Source organism: Sorex fumeus, unplaced genomic scaffold (assembly GCF_029834395.1).
Source record: "Sorex fumeus unplaced genomic scaffold, SorFum_2.1 ptg000006l, whole genome shotgun sequence".
In the NCBI taxonomy this organism is placed as follows: Eukaryota; Metazoa; Chordata; class Mammalia; order Eulipotyphla; family Soricidae; genus Sorex; species Sorex fumeus.
Window position 1 is genome coordinate 57,961,205 of NW_026606063.1, and position 22,338 is coordinate 57,983,542.

The 22,338-nt window shown below is 55.6% G+C and overlaps 1 protein-coding gene across 2 annotated transcripts in view; it reads right to left on the reverse strand.

Moving 5' to 3' along the window:
• KCNIP3 (potassium voltage-gated channel interacting protein 3) overlaps positions 1-22,338 on the reverse strand; it is a 66,455-nt gene that overhangs the window by 34,581 nt on the left and 9,536 nt on the right. The window contains exon 2 of one of the 2 annotated variants that reach the window (XM_056122778.1): positions 17,038-17,203. In XM_056122778.1, the coding sequence (XP_055978753.1) occupies positions 17,038-17,203 (166 nt within the window). Of the gene's footprint in view, positions 1-12,837; positions 12,992-17,037; positions 17,204-22,338 lie in introns of those variants that run through there. The other variant, XM_056122784.1, reaches the window with a different exon arrangement.

The following is a 22,338-nucleotide window of genomic DNA, read 5'->3' on the forward strand; positions in this document are numbered from 1 at the left end:
CACAGTCTCCCATGCACGCAGCCCTTTCACTTCTGCCACTTCCCCTAGTCCTGAAACACCCGCAAGACAGCCTGGGATGTTCCACGACCCCCGCTGAGGCCCGACTGGGACAGATGGCTTCCCCAAAGTCCCAAGAAGGAAAAACAAAAAGGCCGAGAAGGGTTGAGAAGGCAGGTCTGACTGTTGCCGAAGCTGGCACAGGCTTGAACTGCCACGTGGACTCCAAACTGAAAAAGGTCACAAGGGGGTTGGAGAGACAGAACAGTGGGGAGGGTACTAGCTTTGCACACGGCCGGCCAGAGCTCCATCCCCGACACCACATATGGACCCCAGGCATGATCCCTGAGTACTACAGGCATGACCCCAATCCAAATCCCTGCAATAAAAACCATAAAAACAAAGTTATCGAGGGCATAGATGCCACGGCTATGCCAGCACTTCTCAGAGGGTTGGGTCAGAGGCTCCCCTCTCATGGGACTCTATAACCCTACAGCACACAGCTGAGATACACTGTCCCATGTTTGTTTCTAGGAGATTTGGCAGAGCTCAGCATCACCCAGGCACAAACCCCCCTTCTAGCTATGGGAGCTGGGAGAGTAGACCGCCTCTCCCTTGGGGACATTCTCCTTTATCACCTGCACCTGCTCCCTGCACAGTTCAACTGGAATGAAATGACCCTGTAAAGTTTCCGGGCAGCATACCCGGCACTATTCCCTGAGGTTCACATACATCCTCTTTTTGGAGAAGTGGAGACTGCCTGGTTCTTCCCCAAGACTCTTTGTTTGTTTTCGTGTTGCTTCTGGCTCTCTATCTTTTGGGTGTCTGTGACTCGAGGGATGTTTGAGACGCCACGGTCAAGAGCATGAGTTTGCCTTTTAGGGGAAACATTGTGTGATTCCACCCAGCTCTGAAATTGTCTGCGTTTAGCAGTAAGAGTTTTACCTCCCAAATAGTTTATTCTTTGATGTGTGGTGTGTCCTCTCGGAGCTCTGAGAATATTAATTATACATATCCTATTCTGTACTTAAGATCTCTGAGACTATTAACCACACTGATGTTTCATCTGTACTCTTCCTGTTGTTTGTCTTCATGATAGTGGGGTTCAGAGTTCCTCCTGCAGGCTCCTGGGCTTGGTGTGTTCCCCCAGCCTATCACAGAGGGTTGTCATGCAGGGGGAAGGGTGCCCATGTGCCCCTAACTCTAGTCTGGTACCCACACATGCACCCTTGTGTCTTGCCCGGGGCTGTGAGCTCCTTCAGCACAAGTCTACCCACCTTCTGCCTTGGAAAGTTCCTTATCCTCCCCAGCCTGCTGAGCGAGTCCCTCCTTCATTCATTCATTCTCTGTGTGTGTGTGGTGGTGGGGGCGGGGGAGGCTCTCCTCAGCAGAAACCTCGACCTGGTTTGTTGAGCCTGATGGTTCAGGCCTCCTCTGTGTCCCTGCTTGGCCCTGAGGGGCTGGCAGCTACTGGGCAGGGATTGCCCTGCCCAGCTCCAGCCATGTTCCCTGGCACTGCTTTGTTCCTCCCCACCCTTTCTGTCCTTCCCAGGAGCTGCCAGCTCGACCCAGCCTCCTTGTCAGGAGGAGGCCGCTGCCCTGCAGACACAGACCCACAAGGGTCCTGCCCCCTCCCCCAGCTGCATTCCGGACCCTGAACTGAGGGTGCATCCTCAGTTCATCCTCAGCAGTGGGCAGGCAGGTTTGTTGTTGGTAGGGATGCCCAGGGCACTAATCAGGAGGCTTTGTAGACTTCTCTTCCCCAGTGCAATGGGAAGGGAGAGTCCCTGAACTGGGCACCCCTACACCTCCCCATCGGCTGCTGTAGATCACCAGTGATTTCGAGATCACCAGCCTGCCCTTCCATCAGGCCTGCAGTGGGCCCCGGTGACCCTATACACCCCTGAGGCCTGACTCCAGTTCCTGCCAGGGCTCCAGAGCCTTAGTGTAGCCTCCCAGGTTTCCTAGACCCTCCTTTCTCCACCTGGCAGCAGAGCCAGCAAGGGCTCCCTGATGGAGGCTGGTCAGACAAAGGGACCCAACAACCTGGATGCAAGTGGCAGGAAGAGGAGCAGGCTGGGCTGAGCAGGGACAGGCACACCAGCTGCACGGTCCCCTAATGCCCCTTTCCAAGGGACTTGGTTTCACCAGGCTAATACGCCTGGGTGTCCCTGTCCCTCCACTCCAAACCTGGGGCCATTCCAGGTCTAGAGACCCAGGAGCATCCCCTGGCTCTCTAGCCAGGCCAGGCACCGTCTCAAGATCAATACACATGTGCAGGCCAGCGCTGTCATCCCAGAAGGGGTCAGCCCCACAGAAAACTCATTTTTCTGGAACTGGTTCCCTCCTTGCTGCGTCCATCACTCAGTCTCACCATTACAGATTTTGTGCCAAGTTTTATTTGGCAAAACAATGGGGTTCAACCACGATGTGAGGCTTTTTTTAAGGTTACGAACCAATGTCTGGACGGGAGAAACCGGATATGCCAATTATGTGATGAAGTACAGTAGTCTCTGCCTCTGCAGAATCAACCCCGCATTCCCCTAGACCTCCAGAATTATTTGACTAGTCTGATGCTTGGTGGATAGAAGGTCAGGTGAGTCTTTTCTATACCCTGAGTCACCCCAGTCGGGCTGGAAGAAAGGGATATGTTGCTCAGAGAAGTGCTATGGGTGGGAACATTATCCTGCATGTTGGTGGGATACCAGGCAACCCCTCCACACACGTCCTCCCCACTATGCAGAGAGGCTCAGACAATGGCCCGCAGCTCAGCCAGCCAGGAAACCCACATGAGGAGGCCTTGAGACCTAGGAGTGTAAATACAATTTTAGTGCTCCCCACCACCCCCCAGACCTTGGCGGAGCAGTCTCTTGGGGTGAGCATCGTCAGGGACACCCGGGTTGGTGTCCCTCGTCACTTTAAGAACTGCCCCCCATCCTTCAGCACTGCTGTACAGCTCCCTGGGGGAAAGACTCAGCCCTGCCACTCTGTGATGCCTCTCAGCGACCTGTGACCCTCAGCCTGCATAGGGGAACCCTGGAGCCACCAGGTCCAGCCCCTTGAGGGATGGTCATTCACAGGTCACTCAGGCATCCAGGGAAATGAGGTGCAGGGAGGACACGAGGAGGACCAAGCGGGGACAAAGTCCCTGAGTTGGCATTTTCGGGTTTGCTGGTGGAGACAATTAGGAGCTGAATTATTAAAGACCAACGCGAGAAGGCTGTTTTTAAGAAGCATGAGTAAGCAGGTCTCACTGGCAGCACAGCGCGCAGGGTCCAAGGCGATCAATCCCCATAAAGGCTGCAAATACAGACGCGGTTCTTTTAGGACTCTGTGCGGCTCCTCCTCAGCACAGGGGCCTGACCAGCAGATCCCGTGCCCAACCCCCACCACGCCCGCACCCTCTCCCTGACAGCAGGCAGGCACCACGGGGCCTGGACTCCCTCAGCCCTTCAGCAGGAGACATGCCACCTCCTGGCCCTCAGGACAGTTCGGCTGTTCCCACCTAGGCCCGAGGGTGCCGGACCTGTGGCCTGGGAGCCGAGGCCTGGGTGCACGTGCAGCCCTGGCCCCTGATGTGTCGAGGAATCCAGGACCAGAGGCAATCGCTGCCTGTCAAGGTGATCGCGAAGGAGCCCCGTGAGGTCTGAGATGGCCAGAGTAGGGCCACCCTGAGGCTCAGCCAGAGCAGTTCCCTCGCTCAGTGCCAGGCACCTGAGCATTCTCCTCCTCCTCCCATCTCACAGGCCAGGAGACAGATTCGGATAGAGGAGAGGCTTGTCCACAACCTCCCAGCTGGGGAGACAAGCCATGACTGGGCCCTCACCAGCACCTCTCAGGCACCCTGCGCTGTGCTAAGACCCAGTGTCTCCTGCCCCTCCTCAGTGGTACGTCTCTACCATCCATGACAGGTAAAGGTGCCAGGTCCCGGCCAGCACCCCACCCACCTAGAGGCTACCAAAGGTCACAGCACAAAGGGCTCTGCTCCTTCACTTCTCTGCCAGGGCTAGTTGTGCACACCCCCTCCAACCCCATCCTGGACCCCAGGGGTTGGGCTCTCTCCGATCCTGGCCAGTCTCCGAGTGACATGGGTCATGGATGGTGCAGGTGGTTGCAGGAACAGCACCTGGTCTCCTCCACATAAGGGGATCTCCAAGTCCACCTGGCTCCAGACGGTATGCATATGTGAGCACATGTGCCCGTGCACTCAGGTACATGTATACTCATGCATACACACAGGAATCTGCATGCGTATGCACACATGCCCCACTTATGCATACACAGACCCAGGCACACACATACGTATCTGTGCTTGCACACATCTGCGCACATACACACTCGTGTACCTACACACCTGTGCACACAGACCCTCACACACACCTATGTGCTCACACCTATGTATACACACCTGCATGCACAAACACCTGAGCACACACACCCATGTTCATACATGTCTGTGCACACATCAATGAATACACACGCCTATGCACAAACAGCTGTATACACACCTGTGTTCACACATGCCTGTGCACATACATGCCTGTGCACACACACCTGCACAATACACACCTGCATGCGGGCGTGCACACACACACACACACACACACACACACACACACACACACACACACCCCTCTGCCCATACACACCTAAGGCACACAGCTAACTTAAGGCAATGGGGGTCGGGGCAGCACTGAGCGGTGGCCCCTAGTGACTAGAGCCTGGTTGACAGTGATGAGCTGAGCAGGGGTTCCCCTTTCCCTTCACCCCGGGGTGCCCCCTCCCCCCCACACCGCCTGCCCGCGCAACTGACTGCATCCATGGAAAGCTCTAAGCCTGGGAAGCCGAATCTAACTGGAAACCCAGAGAAAGCGGTTTTTGAAGGGCCATTTGATCCGACCCCGGCTCGGTGCCAGCACTGAGGGCATGAGACATATCCAGTCGTCTGAGGAGGTAACATTTGAACTGGGGCTTGAAGCCCGCCCCTTCTGCAGGTGCTCTGGGCAGGGAAGGCAGCGGCCGCTGACATCCTGCCAAGGAAGAGCAGGCCCGCAGGGTGACTCCCACGGGGCGCTGAATTTATTCGAGGTTTCAGGGAAACCACGGAGGGCTGGGGAAAGAGGTTTAGGTTTGCAGAGAGCGCTGGGGGCCGGCAGCTCTTAAGGCGGGGCCGGGAGGCGGGGCTATAGGGGCGGGGCCGGGGTAGGTGGGCGGGGCCAGAGGTGGGGTCGGGGGCGTGGCCGGAGGGAAGGGACGGAGCAAAGGAAACAGCATCTAGGAGAACCCGAACCTCTGGCAGCTCTCACCAGCCCTCACGCTGGCTGCTGAGCTGGCTGCTGCTGGGCCGAGGGGCAGGTTGGAGGGCAGAGTCTGCCCTCCCAAAGCACCGCATCTTTACAGTCCCCGTCCGTAAGCTCTCAAACCCCGACTCACGCCAGCGTCTGGCTCTGTTTCCGGGATGGGAAGATGAGGCTTGGGCCCTCTGAGCCCTGAACCCCGCGAGCCTCACACTGTCACTGCTGGTGCTCGTGTGGCAAAGGGCCTGTGACCTATGGTTTCTGGGCTGCTGCCTTCGATGGTCTCTTTCTGGGTGCACTGCAGCACCGCCCTGCTGGGCTTGGCCAGCTCAGCTTCCTGTGACTGCTTCCTTTTGCTCATGGCCTCCCTCCCAGCCTTGGCCCCTAGGCCTGTGTGGGACCAGTCATTGCCCAGGTCCACGTCCTCAGCTCGCCCTTCTCTGGACACCTTGCTCTGAAGGCAGGCAGGGGAAATCATCCTTCCTTGAGCCCAACCAGGCCCCTGCCCCCATTCTGTGCCTGGAATCTGGGTCTCACTCCTCACGGTGGGGGGGCCATCAGCATTCCAGCTTAGCCACTTTTTCACCCAAGTCTGCTTATAAATGTCATCTTTTATCTTGCAGCGGGAACAATACTAGAGATTTTAAAAACTGAGTACTAACCCACAGGAGATCTAGTACGGGGGTTAAGGTGTTTCCCCTGCATGTGGCTGACCCGGCACTGTATATGGTCCCCAAGCATGGAAATCCAAAAATCAGCAACAGCAGCAACACAAAAAAAACTTCTGCTGTCTCCAGCCTGATTTCAATGTCAACAAAGAGGTGAACCCTTGAAAGGGAAAACATTCAGCTCACCTGCTCAGTCCCGTTTCTCCTGGTTGTACCCTCACTCCTGGGGACACACACATGGGCCTGCAGACCAGCGTTGAGGTTATCCATATTAGATCAGGCTGGTCCCCTCCACCAGGCCCACTCCTGGGTGTGGACATGGACACTGTACAAGCTTGTTGTCTCTTCCACAACTGTATGGACAGTGAAACCAACCCCAGGCTTCCCCCCAGCCTCTGAGGGCCTCCAGTAGTGATTTATAAGGAAGAACAGCCTCCCCGAGGCTCACAAGAATCCCTGGTGACTGGGCCAGGAACTTCACTGGCTGGGGGTGAGGGTGGGGGTGGGGGAGGAAATCCCCGCCCTGTCCTGGCTTAACTCAGGGTGTCAGGAGCCACAGGAAGCAAGGTGGCAGCTTCCTGTGAGCACCAGATCCAGGTGACCAGAAGCTAAAGGAATGGAAAAGCAGGGGAGAGGTCCAATGGGTGTGAGCACACCTGAAAGTGCTCAGAAGCCACTCCAGGCTCTGTGCTCAGGGATTACTCCTGGTGCTGGGGGGACCATATGGCCGTGCCAGGGATAGAACCAGTGTTGGAAGTAAGCAAGCATCTGAGCCCCTGTAATGTCGGACTAGGAGTAGGATTCTTATTGGACAATGCAGAGCTGCTGAATTAAATTGAAAATGGCCAGAGCTAAACATCATATGATGTCACTTAGACAGGTTATAGAGAAGCACAGCAGAGAACAGACAAAATCAGGCAAACCCGCAAGGCTCAGACTGCAGAGCTGAGGTTACCAGCAGGGGAAGGGAGGATACTTCCGCAGTGGTTGCAGTGTGGTGATGCTCTAACGCTACCTTTAATGTTTCTCACATTATCTCAAAAAAAAAAAAAAAAAGTCAGGGTGCAGATGTGCTGGTCCCTGCTGTCCTCTAGTGGGCATATGGGGGAATGCCTACCAGCGACCTTCTGCAAGCAAATCGGCGAGGGCCGAAAGGCGCCAAGAAGACGCCAGGGGGCACCAGACACCTGGGAGTTTCTGCCTACCAGCCCTGTGGCTCCATCATTCACCATCTGCCTTCTCCCTAAGTAGCCCCTGCGTGACACAAGAACATCTCTCCCATCTCGGCGCATCAGTAAACTGTTCTCATTTCCTCTTCTTACTCTCTCTAAATCATCCCAAGTCCCCTCACCCCACTGAGCAGGGACACTCCACCACACACAGCAGCTCTAGGTGGGGTCTGGCACAGGTTGATGATGATGAGACCCCAGGAGTCCCCTTGCCTGGGCATTTGGCTCCCCAATACTTTTCGAGGGGCTTCTTGCCAGAGACCCTGTCCCGGTGCCTCTCCTTTGTACCCCAGCCAACCCCTCTGTTCCCCTACCCTTTGGAGGTAGGTGTTGGAGGAGGCTAGTGGTCAGGAGCCCCAGAGTGAAGAGACCAGCAGCCCATTCTCTCTGCTGGAACCTCCGCTAAGGCTAAGGGAATGCCCAGAGCTGTTCATGGTTCAAGCTTCTAGCTCACCTCCCTTAGCAAGGCCCTCAGAGAGTCTGGGAGTGGCTTTGGGGCAGGCTCACTGGGTGTAATAAAGAGCATCACTCAGGGTGTGAAAAGAACATCCACAGAGAAGCCAGAGGGGTAACAGTGGTCCATGGCTCTTGCAACAGCACCCATCCTGGGGTCCAGGAGTTATAAACATCCCCCAGATTCCCTCGACACTGTGCCAGGGCAAGTTGGATGTGAGGGAAATCACAGGATTCAAAACCTCTCCTTGACCTTGGAAATTATGTACTTCAGCTCAGATTTCACAGGAAACGAAACTGAAACCAAAAAAGGGGGAAGTCTCCACACTTGGATCACACTTGAGTCAGTCCCCATGAGTTCCAGTCCGGCCTCTGTAGGTAATAGGGAGCCACCATCCTAGGTCCTTACAGATGCCAATAGAAGGATATACCCTTTCAATGGGTGAGGCTTGGGAGGCAAAGAATCTTGCCCAAAGGCACACAGCACCACAGAGCAAGTCAATGCAAGAGTCCCAGTGAGGTAGAAAGTTGAAAAAGGCAAAGGCCACACGAAAGGTGCAGAGGTTTTTCTGTGCATCTACTCTTTTTGTTTGTTTTGGGGTCAAACCCAGTGGTGCTCCCTGCTCTATGCTCAAGGATGGCTCCTAGTAGTGCTCAGAAATAGGATCCAGATTAGTTGCATGCAAGGAAAGCACCCTACCTGCTGTACTATTTCTCTGGTCCAATATCTCCTATTTGTGTGACCATTTCACTGACAACGGAACAGATTTGGCAAAGCTGGGTGCTGTTAAAGCACATACGCAAGAAAGCCACAGGGCTGGGGTGGCTCGCAGGGTTTCGTACACGCCACAGCAGGTCAAAACCCAAGCCAGAGACAATGCATTAAAATCTGAGAAAATGAAACTGATGAGCTGGTCCCAGCCAGTCAGCTGGGCTTGCCTAAATAAGGCAACTGCTTTAGTGATGCCTATCAAACGATGCTTTGTGTCTCTATAAAATCCCTCCCCTAGCGCTTGTCTGCGAAGGGCTCCTAACCATCTTTGGTCTGGCCAGCCTGTGCCGGTCAGTCCTGTCATTCCCTTGCTCGGTAGCTGCCCTTTCTCCACAGGAAACTTGCCTATCTTCCAACTACGGACAGCAGGACACTGCTGGTGGAATTTTTGGTTTTGTTCCTGAGGGGGGCACTCCCCAAACTCCAAAAGTCTCAGGGGGCCATGAAGGCACTCCTGGTGTTAGTTGGCCAAATGGGTCAGTGGTCCAAGGGCATGGTGCTGTTTGACCCTGCGGTGTCAGAGATCTCCAGGAATACCCCAGCAGTACTGGGGAGCCAGTTCTATGTCCTGTGATGCCTTGGGGGATCAACTGGGCCAAGTGTGTGCTAGGAGCATGCCCTAACCACTGCATTATCTCCCATCCCAACTTGGCCTGAGTTGATGTCTGCTCAATAAACTCTTGAAATAACTGCCTCAGTTTACCTCTTAGCAACTCCAAGTGGGAGAAAGTCTCTGTTTAAAGAGAGATTCTGTTTAAAAACTGGAAATAAAGCCCAGAGCATGGGATGAACTTTTGGTCCTGCTGGGGTGTCTAACGCTTCCAGGGCACAGAACAAAGCTGTCCAATGGATTAGGGCATGACTGAGCTCCCTGCATGCAGCATACTGAGAAGTGGGGTGATCTCACTCCTCTGGCAGAGAAGAGACCCAGGGAGGGTGTTCCTGCCGGCTTCCTCCCTCACATCCTCTTCCTGAGAGCCCTCTCTGGCTCCCTCTCTCATGCCCCTTCCTCTGCAATCAGCAGTGTTGTTATGCGACTATCTCACCCAGGACTGCAGTGGCACCTTGACATGCACTCACTATTTGCAGAGCACTATTTTTTAACACATCCAGGATGATGCTGTGTCTGTCTGAGCCTGCTGGGCCCAGCTTTGTAACTGTGGGGCTCTACTGTCCCCATCAGCAACCTGAGCCTTTTCCCCGCATCTGCCCGAAGTTGAGGGTGTAACATGGATGAGTGGGGAGCAGGATAAGAAAAGCCAACAGAATCGTTGTTAAGAATGGTTTTTCTTAATAAGTTATCTAAAATACTAAGCGATGAAAAGATGAAGAAAACAACTTTGAACAAGAAAAGGGGGCAATCACAAAATGCCATTGATCTATGTGAATCTGTTATTTTGTCAAAGATTACACATAAGCCAAAAAGGTTGCCACGGTGGTACCCTGAAAGAAGAATCACTGGTAGGTACACTCCAGAAGGAGGAAAACAGAATCAGAGGAGATGGCGCCTCAGAGTCCAGAGCAAACAAGGAATCAAAGAAGCTGAGGAATCTGAGGTGCTGTCACCCGAAACCAGGTTCCCGCTGGATCTCAGCCTGGACCCTGTGGAGGTAGGAAGAGATGGTTCTGCTAAGGCTCACAGTGCCAATTTGGTCCCGATGTGCTCTGGCTCTGCGTGGCTCAGGCATCTTACTGTGTCTCTGAGCTCTGTCTGAAGCCCGGCGCGGATGGGACCCCCTGCGAATCGCCGCCCTTGCCAGTGTTAGGAGACAGCGGAGGGTGCAGATACCATGACCTAGTTAGACTAGAGCCACAGAGGCCACCGTGATGCTCCTGCACGGACCTTTGCTGACCTTGTTTATGAGCAGCCAGGGAGAGAAGCAGAGAGAGATGGAAGAGCGACCATGGCTGTGCCTCAGGAGCACAGGGGATCCCCGGGGGATGGTGGGCTTCATTCCTGCAGAAGGGCTAAGGTATATGGGTGGCTAAGATATGGCAAGTGGATAAGTGAGTGTCTTCCTTGGTGTGGGGAAGAAGGCAGGGCTGAGTGTGATGCTCTCTGCTCTGGGAGCCTGGACCCCAAGGCTGCTGGGATTCATCACTGTGCTACCTCCGGCGAAACCTGAGCTTCAGTGGGCTCTGCAATCTTGACACCATTTCCCATCCCAATGGCTGCCATCAACATGACTGGGGCTTCCAGGCCAGGAGTAGGGGCCAGGGTGACTGTCTAGCCCCTTTTTGTCCGATCTCTCCAAGCTCTGCTGGAACCCAGACAAACGCAGACGTCCTACTTAATAGGTACTTCAATGGGGAAAACGCCTGCTTTATTGTTTGTTCTGTGTGTTTGTTTTGTTTTGTTTGGGGGCCACACCCCATAATGCTCAGGGCTTACTCCTGGCTCTGTGCTCAGAGATCACTCCTGGTGGGTCTTGGGGAACTGTATGGGGTGCGGGGGATCAAAGCTGGGTAAGCTATGAAAAGACGAAGAAAACAACTTTAAACAAGAAAAGGGGGCAATCACAAACTGCCATTGGTCTATGTGAATCTGTTATTTTGTCAAAGATTAAACATAAGGGGGCTGGAGCAATAGCACAGCGGGTAGGGCGTTTGCCTTGCACGTGGCCGACCTGGGTTCGATTCCCAGCATCCTATATGGTCCCCCGAGCACCGCCAGGAGTGATTCCTGAGTGCAAAGCCAGGAGTAACTCCTGAGCAGAGCCGGGTGTGACCCAAAAAGCAAAAAAATAAATAAATAAATAAACATAAGCCAAAAAGGTTGCCACAGTGGTACCCTGAAAGAAGAATCACTAGTAGATACTAGCCGTGTGGGGGGTCACACCCACACGGCTTGCCCTGCTTTGGGGATCCCCAGCCCCCACTAGGTTTGGACCCCGCTTTGCTGCCATAGCCGCATACAAGGCCCTGGACACTCCCACTTTAAAGAGGACACTGCCAGCATTATGCCAAGAAAGTCTTCATGACAGAGGATTCTACTTAAAATTGCTTTTGCCAGCTTCTCGATCCTGAGCATCCCAAGGGGACAGGGGGAGAGGGAGCAGAAGGGAGGAGGCTTCTTGTTCCAACATATTTACTATTACTTTTGAATATTGTCTTCATGATCTTTCAACTGAGTTAGATGATTTAGGTGGCCCATTTGGGGTATAATTTTTTTGGAAAGGGAGTATTCATTCTCTTGGCAGTGTTTCCACTCCCAGACCTGAGCTCAGCCTCAGGACAGAGCAGGGAATGAAATCAGCATTTCTCACCCAGAGGCTGGGAGCCCTGGAAGCCCCCCAGAGATTCCATGGGGAGCTCAGGTGACACTCAGGCAAATGGGGGTCATGGCCCAAGACTAGGGAGGCAGTGAGTAGGACAGGGGGCCACAAGGAGGGAAGGAGGCTGAGAATCACTGAGACAGAGGCAGTTTGGTCTTGCAGCTGGGATCACCTTTGTTGTTTTGTGGGGGCAACTCCAGCTCTGCACTCAGGGTCCCTGTTCCACAGTGTTGGGCCGGATCCTGGCCTTCTGCACGCTAAGCCCTGGCCTTAACCTGTGAGCTGTCCCTCCACCTCTCCACTAGCCTTTAGTATTTATTTATTTATTTATTTGCCTTTTGGGTCACAACCAGCAACACCCAGGGGTTACTCCTGGCTCTGCATTCAGGAATCACTCCTGGCAGTGCTTGAGGGACCATATGGGATGCTGGGAATCGAACCCGGGTCGGCCGCATGCAAGACAAACACCCTACCTGCTGTGCTATGGCTCCGACCCATAGCCTTTAGCTTTGACCAAAGTGCAGGTCCCCGCAGATTGAGCACTAGGGGGCTGCCGCCCTCTTTAACCCACTTCCTTTGCCTCCCCCCAGAAAAGGAGAGAACAGAAGGATGACCAGGACACTATGCCTGGCCTCACCAGGCATACGTGGAGCTCCTGTCCATGGACCCTGGCCCCCTGCCCCTCTCCCTGGACCTGGTTCCCATGGCCCTATCTCACTTTGGGTCTTTCAGCACATACACAAGGGCTGGAAGGGTGGGGGCCAGGGAAAGCCAGGTCTGGCCTGCTGGGGGGGAGTCACACCCATATGGCTTGCCCTGCTTTTGGGATTCCCAGCCCCCCACTAGGTTTGGGCCCCGCTTTGCCGCCTGAGGCGTCCCACCTCCCTCAGCAACTTCCCTCACCTCCTCCCTGCCGTCTTTGAGGGGACAGAGGGGGGCCCAGTGAGGTAGGGTGGGACAATAGGAGGGTAGGTACCAGTGGAGGGGCTAGATGTGCACCCCGAGAAGAAAGCCCCCTTTTTCCCTCCGGGGGGCGGGGGGGGGATGCAATGGCTTGGCGCTCACCCACGGGGCAGGCAGGGATCCAGACAGCGCCCACCTCCCTCCCTACCCTGCTGTTTGGGCAGACCACCCTGGACCCCTCACCTCGAGCCAGGTTCCCCGAGATGAAGCGGAAGAAGAAGCTGATGACGTCCCCCAGGTGCTTCTTGCAGCCGTGCTGACAGTCCCGCAGCCTCATCGCCGGCCCCCGTGCCCACTGCGGGGACTCGCCACGCCCAGACATCCCGGGCCCAGCGCCTGCCTGTTTGTCCCTGGCCTTCTAGAACCCTCTCTCCCCTGGCTCGGCTCTGCCTGAGCCTCTGCCTCTCTCTGTCTCGGCCTTCTCTCTTCCACTCTGTTCCAGCCCCAGCCCTGACCTAACACTCTCGGTTCCCCGACACTGGGGGGCTCTTCCAGCAGCCCCTCCTCCCGCCCTGGGCCGGCCCTTCCTGGGTGCTGGCTCTGGCTCTGCAGGGCCCCCGGACTCACCCGCGGCTGCAGCTTCCAGGCGGGGCTGGGCTCTCCAGGGCTCCAGCACCCAGAGGAGGCAGCGCGGGTGTCACTGCCACTGAAGGTGTCACCTCACAGCCCAGCCCTGGCCTCCTCACAGCCCTGCCCCGACCTACCTCCTATCTGAGGGGCGGGGGGGGCGGTGGGTGGAAGTATGTGCAGGCTCTGAGCACAGCGGCAACACATTTGGGACTTGGTGGACTCTTGTCCTCTGACCTCTGACCTCTGACTCCTGTTCACAGACCCCCCCCCCCCAGCCCTGTGGGTGGCTCCATAGAGCAGAGGGTGGGACATGGGAAGGGGTCCCCCTTGATGAGGAGAGAGAGGGAAAGCCAAGGGAGTGGTGGATTAGGATTGGCAGACATTTACTGAGATTGTTCGCTCCGGTCAATGGCCCGGGTGTGGGTCACAGAGAATAGCATCTCAGTGTTCGATCTCTCCTGCTCGGACACCCACAGCATCTAGGCTTTATTTTAGGTGGAAATATGCCCAGTTTAAAACAATTTAACAACAACAAAAAATCTCTCTACTTCCTTTGCAGTAAAAGATGACTCTGTTCTGGACAGTGAAATGCCAGCACAAATCTTCCAGAGATTTCTGTAGCCAAGTTGCTTCCCTGATGCAGGAGTTACCTCTACCCCCTTCTACTCAATATCTTCTTCTTGCCATGAATGAAGCCACGATGGCTGGAGCCAAAGCAATCACCTTGAAAATGTGAGGAAAAGGGCAAAGAACCAAAAACCTTGACTCTGACATCCTCAAGCAGCTAAACTCACGCCAGCCACCGCCCAGCTCAGATTTCTCCCCAAGCTGACAAGTACACTTGTGTTCGGGCAAAGCCATGGTTATTTGGGCTTTCTCTCACATGCAAGTGCAGTGCACAGTCAGAACATTCTGTCAGGAATGGAGGAATGGAGGCTCAGGTGTGCCTGGAACCTTCTCAGACCTTCCAACCTGTGCCAGCCACCAGTGAAACAAAGCCCAGTGAAGGATCACTAGGAAGGCCCTGTGGGGGAGAGCTCTGTGGGGGCAGGGTGTGGGAAGCTTTTCTCCAGACCCGTGACCCAGGCTTCAGAGAAAATGAAACGGTTGTTGTTGAAGCCACGTTTCTGAGTATTTGATCCCAGAAGGTAAATGAGACTTTCCTCCCTCATCATGTGGCTACACTAAAAATGTACTTTCAGGCCAAAGGCCAAAGCAATAGTACAGCGGGTAGGGCATTACCTTGCCTGCGGCCGACCTAGGTTCTATCCCCGACAACCCATATGTCCCCTGGGCACACTACCTGAGTGTAAAGCTAGGAATAAGCCCTGAGAATTAGCAGATATGGCATAAAAACCAAAAAATAAATTTAAAAATTTTTAAATAAAAAAATAAAAATGGACTTTCCTCTGAAACTTCTTGTCACTTGTCACCACCCAGACTCTGAGCCTTCAACTTTGTACACTTTGGGGGCTAGAGCAGGGAGGGCACTTGCCTTGCATATGGATGACCCGGATTTGGTCCCTGACACCTCTTAGAGTCCTCTAAGTTCTGCCAGGAGTGATCCCTGAGTATCGCCAACTATGGCCCCCAAACTAAAACCAAACAAACAAAACCAAGCAAAAAACAACTTTGCATCCTTTTGAACAGTTCTTCCAGAGCCATGTAACTGGATTTTAGAGAAATCTGTGCAACTTTCTATCCAAAATGGCAGCACATGCTCGGGACATCCTGTCTCCTGAGTCTTGGTGCTTTCCACAGGTGGACATCTATGCGTGCAGCCACAGGCAGAGACAGTTAATCTAACTGGTGTCCCCAGACTTTTCCACTGTCACCTTTTATCAGGGTACTGGTGGCAGTAGTAGGGCGTTTACCTTGCACGCGGCCGACCTGGGTTCAATTCCTCCATCCCTCTCAGAGGGCCCAGCAAGCTACCGAGAGTATCCCGCCCGCACGGCAGAGCCTGGCAAGCTTCCCGTGGTGTATTCAATATGCCCAACACAGTAACAACAAGTCTCACAATGGTGGCATAGATGTGGCTGCTGGTGACTGAGGGTCTCCCCTCAGCATCCTGGGCTCACCTGTGTGTGCAGGGAGCACCTAGGGCATTTGTCCAGTATCCTGCGTTTCTACCAAAAGCCCCAGGATTGAAGCATTTCCCATCACACAGGCAGGTGCTGGCCTTGTCCTGGCCTCAAGGACATGCTATCAGCACCTGCAAGGCTTTGTGGAAGTGTCCCAGCAGCCTCTCCTCACACACCACCTGACTCAGCAGCCTCTGCCCCGACCACCTGATGTGAGTGAAACTGTTCTCTGGGTTCCAGGGTGAAGCAACCAGCCCTGTAGGCTCTCGACAAGGAGGGTTGGACGGCTCAGCCTGGCCCCTGGGGAGGTGTCAGTCAACCTGACCAAAATCAGATGCTGGGCAGATGCACAGAGCAGGTAAGAGCCACGGACCCTGGGTCACTAAGCGCACAACCCTGCGGTGCTGGGGAGTGAGGGGCCTCTCAGCCTCACGTCTAGCTCTCCGGGTGGGTCCCCCTGTGCCCGCTTCTGGACAGGCCCCACCAGCTTAACGCCTTCACCATTGACTAGTTTCAAACTCTCCCTGGGGCCTCCTTAGCCAGCTGGGCCCTTGCACCAGGCCTGGCCTCTCCTTCAGAGAAGCCCCGCCTGGCTCCCCCAGCCTGGGATTGGCTTCTGCTCCCAGTTGTCCCAGAACCCTTGCTCTCTGGCCACTTCTGCTTCGTGGAAAAACCCCATCAAGGGCAGAGTCTTGGCTGCCTGCCCAGACACGGCTGCCTGGGACACTGCACTGAGCACCTCTGAAAGGCCCTGATTGTCCCCTGGACCCTGAGCCCATGGGGCCTCTCGGAGGAGCAGAGACACCTCTTCTGGGCACCACTTAGTATTTCACAAGCACATGGAGCCTTGGCGTGGCCACGCCCACGACACACAAGGACTGTCCCAGGGACACACACAAGTCTGGGTGAGGAGACAGGCATGTGGGGTGGGGGGTGCTGCCTCCACAGACCCTAGAAGCTGCCACATCCCCCAGCCTCAGGCAAAGGTGCGAACATGACCCGGGCGACCCCCAACTCAGTCAGGCAAAAGCTCTAGGCCAGGAGCCCTCAGTGGGTGCAAAGACCTGTGTCACTCATGGGTGCCATTGTGAGTCACACTCACAGTGTGTGTCTCATGGGGTTCTGAGTGTGTCGCCCACAGTGTGTGCCTCACGGGGCCCTGAGCGTGTCACCCACAGTGTGTCTCACGGGGTATGCCTTGTCCCTGTATGTGTGTGAGTGTGTGAGTACAGCAGTCTCCTCTGTCTCCTGCCCGTGAGTCACACCCTGGAACAGCAAACCCTGTTTGTCATGGCAGGCAGTCCCATGGGAGCCCAGAGTGTTTCTGAAGGAGCTGGGGGGTCCGGGGCACCTGGGTGGGAGTGGGGGTGTCGAGTCAGGGGGACGCCTCTTCCCAGGTCCCCCAGGTCACTCCATCTCCCAGCAGCCCTGCAAATGGGTGGGTCCCTGTGCACAGGGGTGAGGGGGCCTGAAGGAGCAGCAAGAGCTGTAGGGGGCAGGGGGCTGCCCCTATCAGACCAGAAGCAAGGAGATCCCTGCAAGGTGCAGGGTGTGGACCTCTCCCCCCGTCTCGGTGGGTCCTGCCGTGAGCAACCCAGTGCACTGTGGGGGGAGCAGATGCTTCATGGGTGGGGAATTGTTGGCAACGCAGCCACCCCCAGGATGCAGCCCAGAGCAACTGGCCCTGCTGTCCCTCACCCCCGAGCCCGCGGGAGCAGCCCCCGCCTACCTGAGCCCTGTGGGGCGGCGCTGGACAGGATCCACTTGACCAGGCAGCAGCGCAGCAGGGCCTGGCGCGTGAGCCTGGGCCTCTGCCACTTGACCCCGTCCTTCTTGCTGAGTGCCGTGCGGCCGGGCTCGCCCAGGAGGCTGCCGTCAGACAGCTTCATCACTTCCTGCAGGGGGACAGATGGAACCCTGAGCCTGGATGAGTGCTGGCACCCCTAGTCCCAGCCAGGGAATTCCTGGGCCTCTCGGCCTCTCCTGTCAGGTTCCCTTGTCCCTTGGTGGAAAGCAACCAGGTGTGTCCAAGAGGAGAACCAGGTCACTCTGGCTTCTCTGAAACCCCCTTCCGGGCCAGCCTGCTCTGTACACTGCTGAGTCCTGGGGTCCTGATCTGCCTGGGGTGCCCTGTCTCACCCCTAAGGAACCTGGTGGGGATCAGCATCTACCACCCTCCCCACTCTGCACTCTGATGGGTGTGGACGGGGGTCTGGATCGAGAGTGTTGACTGGGGCGTTAAGCAGTCACCCTAACACCACCTAGTGCCAGAGCCAGGAGGTCTCTGGGGTTCACAGTCTATACCCCATCCCAACCCAGGCCCAAAGGGACAGCTGACCCCCCAGGCTCATGTAGCCCAGCGGGGTGCCCCCACCCCATTAGCTGCACGCCCGCTTTCATGTTCTACCTGGAGACAAGCCGAGGCTGAAAGGAAGATGAGGTGGCCTCTGGGGTGGGGATGCCTATGGTCCCCTCATAGCAGAGAGATGTTGCGGAGAAACGATTCAAGGAAGAGCAAAAGCATCCCCCAGGGAGATCCTCAGGAGGTTTAGACTCCAGACAGAGGCCCTGGGGGGGAGTTTGATTCTGGAAATGGCATCCCAGGCAGCTCTTGGTCAGTGGCTGCCCCGTGGGGCGGTGCCCAAACTTCATCCCTGTGGCCTTCCCCAGCCAGCCCCAGCTCCCGTCCTGGTACTCATCATTGCCCAGGCCACCTATACAACATCCCCGCACTCCTCCTTGTCCAATTCTTCATAGTAATGATGGGTGTCAGAGGGCCTCACAGCACCCCCACACCAATGGGACAGAAGAGAGGCCAGCGGGGGGCACCTGGAGTCCCAGAGTGCCAGCTGTACTGAGGAAGGTCCCCTACACACTCATGCACGCACACACACACACACATACACACACGTGCACACATTCATGAACTTGCACATGCATCCTCTCCAGGCTCAGGAAAGCGCCTTCTCCTCCCTTATTGGCCAACTCACTTGAGAGAGAAATGGCCTTGACCAACAGTCTCGGGCTGGGTGCCAGTAGCCTCACCTCTCAGGGGTTCTTCCTCAGGCTCTGCTCTTGGGGTAGGTGGGAGCCATGGGGGGGGCGGTGGGAGCTGTAACGGGCTGCCCCCTCTCAGGACTGCGGGCAGGGAGAACACAGCCCTGGGTTCGGAGGTGCAGCTGGGCCCCTGGGGGCCACACACAGTGTGTCCGTGGGCCTGAGGGCCTCTTTCCACACTTGAAGGGCAGGTCACAGAACTCAGGGTCGCTCACACGCCACGCCTGCCACCAAGTCACGTCCCTGGCCCACTGGCAACCCTCCTAAGAAGCTGTCAGGCTCCTCTCCAGCACGAGGCGCGTGCATTTCACATTTTTATCAGCCATGCCCGAGGGATGCGGCTTTCTGCATTGTCGCCACTGGCATTTGGTGCTGTCACTTTAAATCTGTCTCATCCATTCTGATAGGTACCAGTGATATCTAATTATGGTACAATTTGCATTTACATGATGACTAATGGTGTTAAACATCTTTCCGTGCGCTTATTTGCCATCTGTATGTCCTCGTTTGGAGATGTCTGTGCGTGTCTTTTGCCTATTTTCTAAGGGGAGGCCTTGTTCTTTTACTGTCAAGTTTGGGGAGCAAAGGCCTTTGGGGGGGTCTCTGAATACCAGGCTCTGTGGTGGGGAAGAACTCATACAAAAAGCCAGGACCAGACAGAACTAACACTGGGTGGGGGGACGGGATTGGTTGGGGGGGGGAGACAGACACGGCTCAGAAAGCAAATGGATCCAGAAGCAAAAGCATGCTGTGAAGTTTGGAAGGCTGCGGGGGAGCATGTAGGGAGCTGAGGCAGAGGTGGGACTCGGCTCAGAGGCTTAGAGAGAGCAGTTGACCTTTGATGCTCAGGGGGAATGCAGGTGGGAGAGGCGGAGGGCTGGTGGAGGAGGGGGAGTGAGGGTGGAGGAGGGGAGGGAGCTTGGGGAGAGGAGTAGGGGAGATGAGGGAGGTTGGAGGAGGAGGAAGAGTGGGGGAGGGAAGGGAGAGGGAGGATAGGGAGGGAGAGAGGGGGTGGGAAGGAGGTTGGGGAGGAGGGAGACTGGGGGAGGGGAGGGGGCGGGAGGGGAGGGAAGGTGGGGGAAGGGTGGAGGAGGACAGTGGGGAGGGAGGTTTGGGAGGAGGGAGACTGGGGGAGGGGAGGGTGGGGAGGGGAGGGAAGGTGGGGGAGGGATAGAGGAGGAGGGTGGGGAGGGAGGTTGGGGAGGAGGGAGAGTGGGGGAGGGTGAAGGGGGGGAGGGTGGGGAGGAAGAGAGGGGGTTGAGAGGGATGTTGGGGAGGAGGGAGACTGGGTTAGGGGAGGGCGGGGAGGGGGAAGGAGGGTGGGGAGGAGGGAGACTGGGGAGGGGAAGGAGGTTGGGGAGGGTTGGAGAGGGGGGTGGTGGGGAGTGAGAGAGGGGGTGAGGACCAGCAGCAGAGTGGAGGCAGAGGTGTGAAGCAGCCTGGAGGGCTCCAAGCAGAGTGGAGGTCCTGGTCTCTGTGGGAAACCCTGTGTTTCCCACAGGCTGTGGGAGGTCCTGTGTCACTTCCACCTCCCCTGATTGCAGTTCAGTTGCCCCCAGCTTTTCAGCAGTTTAAGGGCAGCTCTCTGGTCCCCTCCTCCAGCTGAGACCTTCTGCCTGGGGCCCGGACACTCCCTGAGGCCTTGGACCCTCCCAGACAGCAGTGTCAGGTACTCATGAGGATCTGCCACTCTCAGGCCTCTCCCCACCATGCCTTGGGCTCGTGGGCCCCAGGTTCTGCCATTGGCACTGGCACTGGCATTTGGTGCCCTCAGCCACACAGGCGAGTGCATGAGGGTGGCCTGTCCCCCAACTTCTCGTGTCACCCTGATGAAAGGGGCTGCAGCCCTCCAAGCATCACTGGGTGCTGCCCCCAAACACCAGCACAACAGGAAAACCCAAACCTGCAACCCCATCCAACCTGACACTTGTGGGCTTGAGCATTTGTCCCAGCAAACAAAATTTCGAGCATCAACGTTCATAGCCGATTTCTTTGTAATCACCTCAAACAGGCAATGTCTGGGGTGTTCTTTTTTGGTCTCTGGTTAACACACTGGTTCTCCCAAACACTGGACAACTGTGCACCAAGGGGAAGCAGGTGTGGTGGATGGAGCTCCCGAGAGTCATGCCCAGGCAAGGAGTTGGTTCTCACGAGGCTTCAAACTACCTGCGTCCTGCTGTATCATTGTCAGTGACAGCTCTTTAGAAATAGAACAGAGGGGCTGGAGTGATAGTACAGCGGGTGGGAAGTTTGCCTTGCACACGGCCGACCCAGGTTCAATCCCCGGCATCCCATATGGTCCCCCAAGCACCACAAGGAGTAATTCCTGAGCGCAGAGCCAGGAGGAACCCCTGAGCATCTCTGGGTGTGACCCAAAAAGCAAAATAGGAAAAAAAAATAAAGAAAAGAAATAGAAGAGAGCTGTGGGCCAGGGCTGCAAGATAGCAGGAGAGGCCGGAGAGTTAGCAAGTGGGGAGGGCACTTGCCTAGCGTATAGTCAACCCAGGTTCGATCCCTGGTACCTCAGATGGTCTTCTGAGCCTGACAGGTGTGATTCCTGAGCACAGAGCCAGGAGTAATTCCTGAGCAACATGAGATGTCGTCCCAAAGCAAACAAGACAAGCTAACAGGAGGACAGTGTGGCTCCAAAAAGGCCAGAGGATTGCTTTGCACGTGACCGCCCCTGTTCGAATCTCCTTCACCACCTGTGGTTCCCTGAGCACCACCAGGAGCAACTCAAGTACAGAGCCAGAAATAGGCCATGAGCGCAGCCACGAGAATCCTCCAAATAAAACAAAAAGGACAAGAAGAGGAGACACACAAATTAATCTCGAAACTGAGCAGTTTGCTGCAGAGATGCCTCCGGACTTTGCAATAGGCTACTTTCACCGGGCTACTCCAGATGGGAGTAGGTGCTGTCCCTCCACCTGCCCCCTAGGAATCCCGGCGGCTGCCATCTCCCAGAACTCAACGTAAAGTCCAGGTATGCAGGAGCAGTAGCAGCAAACGCCAGGCCTCATGGGATAGGGGAGGAGCCGGTCCCTCTCCTTCCCCCCCCCACCCCCATGGGACCCTGAGATGATGCCCATGAACTGCCCCTGACTACTTATTAAGCTCCTAAACAGCCATGATCCAGAGACACAAACAAATCTCGGAACCGAGCAGCTAGCTGCAGAGGTCTCTTCGGACCCTAATTATTAAAATTTTCGAGTTCCAGAAGTGCACGGCTGCTCTCATGGCCACGCAACATTATATGCTATTCATTACAAGCAACACAAAACAAATTGTCTGGCATTGGCTTTTCGGCAGGTTTGAGTGTTGGTGGGAAAATTCCAAATAATAATGGTGGGACTGGTGTCAAAATATTGAATGTAATCAAAGTAGAGAGAGAGTATTGTGGAAATTGTCTGCCACACAGGCAGGGGAAGGGCTGGGATGGGGGGGGCGATACTGGGGATTTTGATGGTGGGAAATGTGCACTGGTGGAGGGATGGGTATTTGATCATGGTATGAACAAAACTCTGTCACTATCCTCCTGTTGTTCATCGATTTGCTCGAGCGGGCACCAGTAACGTTTCACAACAAAATGTGAAACTTGTTGTTACTATTTTTGGCATGTTGAATACGTCATGGGTAGCTTGCCAGGCTTTGCAGTGTGGGCGAGATACTCTTGGTAGCTTGCTGGGATCTCCGAGAGGGGTGGAGGAATCAAACCTGGGTTGGCCATGTGCAAAACTCATACATGAAGGCTTTGTAACTGTATCTCACAATGATTCAATTTAAAAAGGGGTGGGCAAGAGGACGGGTCTGGTGGGGACCTTATGATGGCAGGTAGCACAGACCTGCATTGTGACTGAGCCTAGGCACATGGGAGCGTGTGTGGAACCAGACGACCGTCTGTCTCGCGACTAGCTCACCATCATGTCCAGGTGTGTCCTGGTCCTGCCCCAGACACACACGGTTAGATGCCCCC